Source organism: Epinephelus moara, chromosome 5 (genome assembly GCF_006386435.1).
Source record: "Epinephelus moara isolate mb chromosome 5, YSFRI_EMoa_1.0, whole genome shotgun sequence".
NCBI lineage: Eukaryota > Metazoa > Chordata > Actinopteri > Perciformes > Serranidae > Epinephelus > Epinephelus moara.
In genome coordinates, this window is record NC_065510.1 from 19,244,627 (window position 1) to 19,252,680 (window position 8,054).

General features: G+C 38.6%; 2 protein-coding genes across 2 annotated transcripts in view; one reads left to right on the plus strand and one right to left on the minus strand.

The window, feature by feature from the left end:
* The first annotated feature begins 1,108 nt into the window (after positions 1-1,108).
* On the plus strand, positions 1,109-5,058 carry cdkn2a/b (cyclin-dependent kinase inhibitor 2A/B (p15, inhibits CDK4)). Its single transcript, XM_050044772.1, has 2 exons — positions 1,109-1,498; positions 2,601-5,058. Exons 1-2 carry the CDS (start codon positions 1,361-1,363, stop codon positions 2,862-2,864), a joined length of 402 nt encoding a protein of 133 aa, XP_049900729.1. The 5' UTR covers positions 1,109-1,360; the 3' UTR covers positions 2,865-5,058.
* Positions 5,059-5,331: 273 nt separating this feature from the next.
* mtap (methylthioadenosine phosphorylase) overlaps positions 5,332-8,054 on the minus strand; it is a 19,178-nt gene continuing 16,455 nt past the window's right edge. The window contains exons 7-8 of the mRNA XM_050044771.1: positions 6,905-7,027; positions 5,332-5,849 (exon numbers count right to left, since the gene is read on the minus strand). Of these exons, the coding sequence (XP_049900728.1) occupies positions 5,796-5,849; positions 6,905-7,027 (177 nt within the window). The 3' untranslated portion in view covers positions 5,332-5,795. The remainder of the gene's footprint in view (positions 5,850-6,904; positions 7,028-8,054) is intronic.

Below are 8,054 nucleotides of genomic sequence, written 5' to 3' on the forward strand. Positions count from 1 at the left end.
CCATGGGTGGGGTTGATTGTAACAGGCAGAGGGTTAGCTGTAACACTCGCTGGATATATATAAGTCTGTTTAACACAATTAATTCGATACAATCCTATCTATAAGATAAGTTAAGATAAGATAAAATAAACTTTATTGATCCCACACTTGGGAAATTCACATCACAGCAGCTCAAAGCACAGACAGAAAATGGAGGGTGACAATGTATACTTAGATAAAAAAAAAAGATTGGAAAATATGTATATACAGTATATGTATATGTATATAAATATATGTACATATCTTTCTGGATTAGAAATAGATGAAAAATATATATAAAAAAGTAAGGCACTAAAGTGACTATAGGTCTATAAGTCTCCATCTACATCAGTGGCAAGATAGGTATCCGTACAGGTATCCATCCATCTGTTAGTCTATCATTGATATTCAGTGGCTGGACCATTAGATGTAGCTACACAGATTGAGTAACCTATCAAAGGATCAACCCTGTGTAACCACATAAAAAGTCCATGCTACAATTCAGCCCGTGTTAGGTTGTGCCCCGTGCCCCTCTAGTTGGAGGGCCCCACTGCAACTGCCCTGCCTGCACCGGCTATGTTTACGCCCATGCATGATCTTTATCACCTGATGGGAGTGTGCCAGCTGCCATCTCACTGTAGGTACTCAGATTTCTAGTTCTTTTTAGCACTTTAAGATTTTTTTTGTTAATGTTGGATTCAAGTTTAGTGAGAAAAAAATATTTACAGTCCCATGGCAACTCATGGCACGATCAGAAGCTCCAGAAGTGCCATTTAATGGACCTCAGGTGAGATAGTCAACTTGTGTTTTACAGGATCAAGATGAAATTTGAAGATCTGCAGCACCCAGAGTGCGCAGCTGCGTTTTTAAATCAAACACTGAACCGCCAAATACGAGTTTGATTTTGCTGAGAGCTGTAGGAGGAGTCGGTTTCCATCATCTCGCAGCAGCAGCAACAGCGAGGAGGAGGAGCAGAAAAGAAATGTGCTGCCTCTGCTGTCAAAAGCAGCCGAAACGGCGCATGCGCACGATCGTGCTGCAGCACAGACATTCGATGACGTCACCCATTCAAAACACCAAACAAGCCCAGACACACACCGACTGATCGCTGGACAGGCGATGCACGGTTTACTCAGCAGACCCACGCAACCTGTGGACTGGACACGCTGACAAGCCGCGGACGGCTGAAGAGCGACCTCCAGACATCAACACCGAGCCGTGATTATTCCACACGCGCTCTCCGGCGTGTTTTTAAAGCCGTATTTTTGTTCCTCAAACAGCCATCATCGGACTACCTGTCAAAACGACTGAGTGACATATTCACGGACGTGATCGCTGCAGAATGTTGGAGGAGATAGTGCCCACGGTGGATGATTTGACAACAGCCGCAGCGCGGGGAGACAGTAACCGTGTGGACACTCTCCTGTGGGCAGGAGTTGATCCTAACGGGTGCAACGTTTTTGGAAGAACCGCTCTGCAGGTCAGTCACCAGATGCGCTTTGACAGCTTATTAAGGCATCATTTTCGCACTAAAACATCATTAACCTCTTGGGGAGACATTTTCAACCAGGCTATGGGCAAGATATTTTTCTTTATTCACCTCAAAATGACGCGCAGTCGCCATTCTTTGTAGTAATCAAACTTCGGCTCACTTTTATTGAAAAAAAAACACTCCAGTTTCCTCCTAATGCAATTTCTCATCAAGATAAATACAACTATAAGTGTGTATGTTGCCTTTAGACTTGCTACTTTGTTGTCTATTACGCATTTTGGCACGGCACTGCTTTTACGCACGCCAAAAAACAAGCGTGTAGTTGCAAAAGCAGAGCATATTGTTATTATAATAAACCCCCCACTTCTTAATAACTCACTCACCTATTCCCACAAAAATAAGTCTCATCTACGTGGGTTAGGGCCCTCTATAATATAGGTTATCACAATAACAAATGAGCTGAATTAACACCATTTAACACCTGCTACTGATAACCAGAATTACCAAGAAAATTACAAATATTGTCGTCTGTTTAGGCTATTTTTAACAAAAAAAAGTCTGGCGCCTTTGTGTCATAATTTGCAGCCACCGAGATTACAGTGAGCAAAAACACAACTCTCCTTTCGTCTCACGTGAGGTTATGGATTATAATTTCTCTTTAAGATAAAAGAAAACGAAACTAAATGAGCTCTTAAAGGCTGCTCAGGTTAATACGGACGGGTTTTTTTATTGTGTTGTTTAGGTGCGTTAAAGTGGCTCATCATTCTCCTATTTCCACTTAGAATTATGACTTCAGATAAATTAAATTTTATCCAATGTGGGAAAATATGCGTCATATAGTCTAATATCTCCAGCGTCAGTTAACAGAGTTCCTAATTGTAATATAATATGCCAAATATATGTTCAAATCTAAAAAAAAATATCTGTGTAATAATCGAGTAGTCTTTTAGGGGCAGTGTGGTTTTATTAAATTGCAGGTCAAACTCCACACTCTGCTCCTTGTGCTCTTCTGGTAAAGATATAAATGATTGATTTGTAAATGGTTTTATAGGCATTATCCAACATAATTAGCCTCTATATCCTTATGAAGGTGATGATGATGGGCAGCACGACGGTGGCTCGGTCGTTACTCAGGGCAGGAGCTGATCCCAACTTGAAGGACATCAGCACAGGGGCCACGCCGCTGCACGACGCGGCCAGGACGGGCTTTCTGGACACTGTGAAGGCGCTGGTGGAGCACGGGGCTGACATCCAAGCCAGGGACAATGCGGACCGGCGGCCTATCGATTTGGCCACAGAGAATGAACACTCATCTACAGCTGATTATCTGACGTCTCTGGAAAACCCTCAGTGATGCTTGGTCTGATAGACTCGGGGCTCAGAGAGCCGGGGCCTGAGGAGGCCTCCAATATGACTTATTACACAGAGGCGATTTTGCTGTAAATATTTTTTATTTATTTGTCTGTTTCTTTGCTAAAATAGTTGCATTATTTTTATTTTTAACGAAATCGGCTTTATCACGCAGGGTCGCTGTTCTGAAAGAGCACAATATTGTTATAAAGATATAAAGCCAGGCTGGTCGGGATATTATGTTTACAGACACATACACACAATTTGTTGCTGGTTTATCTTCCGTTTTGTAAATAGATTATTCCCAATAAGCATCTAAGGAGTCCCCATCTGTGCAGTGTACAGTTTTACTTTAATATGTCTGAAGTAAATTGTATTTTTAAAATATTATTATTGTCGCTCCTCGTCGTAAAAGTGGTGGGATTACTGTATTTTAAATATCTTTTAATTTTAAGTATTTAACCAAATAGCAGAAAAGCCATTTCAAAATGTTTTTGCACATTGAATATTAGTGTCTCACCGTCGATGCACTATTCTGTATGCGTGATCTTTATCCTCCCCTTCCTGTTTGTGCAAATGATATTCACAACTCGCATATTATGCACTTTAATAATATGTAAAATGTAAATAAACTTTTAAAGTATGAAGCAGATTGGAAGTATTATGATTATGCTTTACATATTGTCTTAAGGTGGATTTGTGAAAGGTACCAGAAAATAAAATGATTCAAAAACCTATAAAGCCATTATTATTATTATTATTATTATTATTATTATTATTATTAGTATTTGACGTTGCATTTGAGTTCAGCTGGGAGTTTTCCTTTGTCTCCATAACTGCTCACAGGCCAAACGAGCAATATGTCACTGCAGGGCGAACATTTTTGCACGTTAGCCGACTTCCCCTTTGCCTCTGCTAAACTGGTTTTTAAAAATATTGACACAGTCACATCACACACATTGCGCATGTAAATACTGATCATGTTATAATCTCCGGCCTCAGGTGACTGCACAGTTAAACACGCCATCCAGAACAATAATGTTGCAATCACTTATTTATTTAAGTGAAAAGTTTGAGGCGATGTTTTCAGCTCACATGGACATATTTTAAATATAGGATATATGTGACAGAATCTGGTTGACTTGCACCAGTTAAGTAGATTTTTGTGCACATTAATGATGCGTAAAAGTAATTTCCTGTATAAAGGACGCCAGGTTATAGTTGAATTAATACTGTGTAAAAAGACCATATATACATATATATGTATTCTGGATACACAAACATGACGCATAAGCTCTGCATCGTTTTGGAGAGTTAATCAGCCTAGTTCTGTTCAAGCCCGGCGGTTATAATGGCTTTATGCAACCAAAGTGAGGTTTGGCAACACAGAAAAATCCCCTAAACCACGAAGGGCTTAACACACTGTTGTTGTTGTTGTTGTTGAAACATGTACCTATGGGTCCAGTATGTAGGAATTAAAATGGTAAACTGACTTTGTTTCAACAGTAAATTCAGTCCATCACATGTCAAACAGGAAGCTGATTTCAGATTTAAATGATCAAATGAGATTATTTGAGAAAAAAATGCTTTAAAACCAGAAATTCAAATCTGAACTCTAAATTCCTTAAGATATAAATGCACTATGGCAGCCTCAGGATACTGTCTGTGCTAATCCTGAGGTGAGATCTTTTTTACACTAGCCTCAAGAGTATTCCTCCCTGCATTTCAGGGCATAGTGCAAGCATGTGACTAAAAAATAAACCCCTGCTTCTTCACTGCAGATTCTAAGACTTATTTTAATCAGGTCAAGTTGCTTTGATATTTGAATTATTTTCGTACAACTTTGTCTTCAAATCTCTTTTTATTGAGGTCATTTATGCAGCAGGAGCCATTCATATTGTTCAGACGAGGCAACAAAGAGGAAATACGAGGTACCAGATATTTTTAGATATGTGTACTGTGGTGCACATATCAGGTGCAGCAAATGCAAAGAAGGGAAAAGACAAACATGCTTTTGATTGCTGATGATTTTTACAGTATATCAAAGATTTTAAGTGTGCAAAAAACCTGTCAGTGTCAGTAAATAGTTCAGTCAGTTCCTCAAAAGGACTCTTTATACTGTCAGTTAGCTGATTTATTGACAACTGGGAAACAGTTTGCATGTACAGTACAGACCCTGGACTATATATATATATATAAACTGGATGTTGTTAGGTTTTAATTCATGAAACATTTAAAACAGTTACTTAGCGAGAGAGAGAGAGAGAGAGAGAAAGAGAGAGAGAGAGAAAAAGCATTTCTGAAAATATAAAGATACAAACATTTCCGGTATTTATAACAAGACACAATCTTGCTGAAGTGTATCCAGGTATTTAAAAGATTATACTCGAGTACATCTGATACATTCAAGACATGTATTATTAATGTGTTATATTAGTCGTACCTAAGGCTGTAATAAAGTATTCATGTGCTAAACTTTCAAAGCATTTTTATTGTATCCTGCATCGACAGCAATAAAGACACACACGGTTTACAGGCATATATACATTTATATATATATAAACTTTACATGTTTACAGACCACAAAAAATATAAATCCACAAAAAATAATATCCAGTATAATCTTTAGAAGACTTAAAATCTTTGTTGGTCTTTTGACATGTGTCGTACCTAAACGTGTGGTCGGACTGACGGAGACGTGACAGTAACTGTGTGTTCCAGAGAAAAAGAGTGACCTGTGGTGAGGATGACGGGGGCGTAATGTGTGTGTTCTGAGTCAGGAAGAGGAACACTGAAACTCCAGCTGAAGACACAGCACATGCATTATGTATGTGAGGCACTTTTCTTGTGATTCATTGATGACAAATCCACAGGCAGAGAGTTCTGTTGTCCGTGGCGGCGGTGCGGGTGGTGTCTGGGATCCTTTTGTGCTTCATTATTTTCTGCACGCTTCGTGTTTTGGTAACATGACTGAGGATTGTGCCATCGACTGTAACAGAAGGAAGAAAGTCATTACTATGTTTAGATCAGGTGAAAATCATCTAGCATTTGTTTCAGAGTAGACAGATTTAATTTTGATGTGCAGCCATCATTACCAAATCTCAAATGAACAAAGAAGAGGAAGCTTTGATGCATCACTTTTTCCAGAGTAATCATTTACTGTGTGAATACACTGTTAGTCACGTAGTTTTCTGAAGTGCAATTAATACGGTACAAATTTATTATATATGTGCATCCTTTATCACACATTTTTTTTGATTTTTTTAACACTTTATTTTGATAGTCCACCTACAGATAATTTACAAAATATCCGTAACATTTTAACAGCTTCTTAGTCAGCCATTTTGATTTTTTTCTGTAGACATTTAACAGATTTTCTAGAGCTTTCAGCCCACAGTAGAGTGCCTGAGTGATGCCGTAAAAAGGCATCAAAATGGAGCTTTTTTTATTTATAATAACTTAAGAAATACAAGTGCAAGGGGAGGACTACACCCCAAATTCTAGAGTATATGTGACAATTCATAAACATGCCTATTGTCACATCTACTTTAAGATAGACATCTACAGACAAAACAAAACTATTGAATCTCATATAATAAGCTGTTGAAATGTTACAAATAAGTCTATAAATTATCTGTGGGAAGACTATCCAGATAAAGTGTTCCCAATATCTCTATAACCACATATATTGAGTTAAGACTATAATATGTGTTACATATTGTCATGCTTCATGTTAAACCAGCAGCATAGCACAATGACAGTGTCTGAGTCAGCTGCAGATGGAGGTATAATTGCTCACTTATGGCACTCGGACCTCAAGGTAATGATAACCTTCGTGAACAGGCTGTGGTTTGAAAGGGGTAAGGCTCCAGAAGGTTTGATCACTCTTCAGAAACAGTTTAAGAGTTGGCTCGGTGAGACAGACCACAATATAAATGAGATCTAAGTTCAAGATAGTGAGGGGAAAGGTAAACAGACCCTCTTTCACAACCTCCCCGAGACTTAGTGAATGGAAATGAATCATCATAAAAGTTGACAACTTACTTTCAAGGCCTTTATTGTCTGAGCCCAGTCCATCTGACTAATCTGAGGTATCGCAGTCAGCAGGATACTGCTGGCTTTGTTGGCGTTCTCCTTCATCGTCTTCAGCACGTTGTCAACACAGACCTAGGACACGAGAAGAAAACAGCCGATGTTTGATACGAGTCACTTAGAGAAATGCAAATTTCACTTCCTTAAAGTGTCACAGTCATTTTGTATTTCCCTAAAAATGTACAGTGACGATACAATGAATGTTTCCACTGTGAATAACACAGTGTGGAATCAAACAAATCTGTGTTTAACGGAAAATGAGCTGTAGTCTACTGTTGCTCCTCACACACAAGAATATTCAACACCCACACACACCCACACACACACACACACACACTTGCAAGGGTGTAACAATACATGCATTTGTATTGAATCATTCAGTGCGAGGCTTCCAGTTCAGTACGCATTACAACCTGAATGATTCACCGAACTAATCCTATTACATTTGGAAAATAAAATATACAGCCTTAAAAGTAAACAAGGATGCGCACATGTTGTAACAGCCAACGTGCTGTCTGCCCCTCCCACCCCCCAAACCACAACATTCTTCTCCTGTGGGCAGGATACATCAGGGGGAATACTTCAAACATGTCAAGTCATTTAAGCTGACTTCATCTGGTGTGTCAATCAGTGGGACTATAGACGAAAACAAGGAGCAACATAAGCACAACATGCTAACATTATCGCTGCAGTATTTAGGCAGCCATTCAGAATTGATTCAGACAGAGCAAAAGATATCACTGTGGGGATCAGTACATTAGTAGTTGCAGATATGATGCCCATATCTGTAGACGAAAACAGGCTTTACCGTAAAACTCAGAATATAAGTCGCAGTCTATTTTTTAAGGTCTCAAACAGGGAAAACAAGGTTTTATATTACTATTTGTTAATAAAAACGTTATACAAGTTATTCCTACACTGTTTCCCTTTATTTTTAATTTGAAACACATTCAAAACACAATAACCTCTTAAGCAGCTTTGGTTTCTTTTCAGATCGCAATTTTCCAAACAACCTCTTCAGGAAATAAAATTACAGTATAACAACATCGGTCAGCTTTCAGTGAAAATGTAGTGTAAAAATAAATAAAATCCTATTGTCTGT

Coding starts and splice junctions, on each gene's coding strand:
- cdkn2a/b (XM_050044772.1), top strand. CDS start 1,361: ATGTTGGAGGAGATAGTGCCCACGGTGGATGATTTGACAACAGCCGCA. Junction 1,499..2,600: donor TTGGAAGAACCGCTCTGCAG/GTCAGTCACCAG, acceptor ATCCTTATGAAG/GTGATGATGATGGGCAGCAC.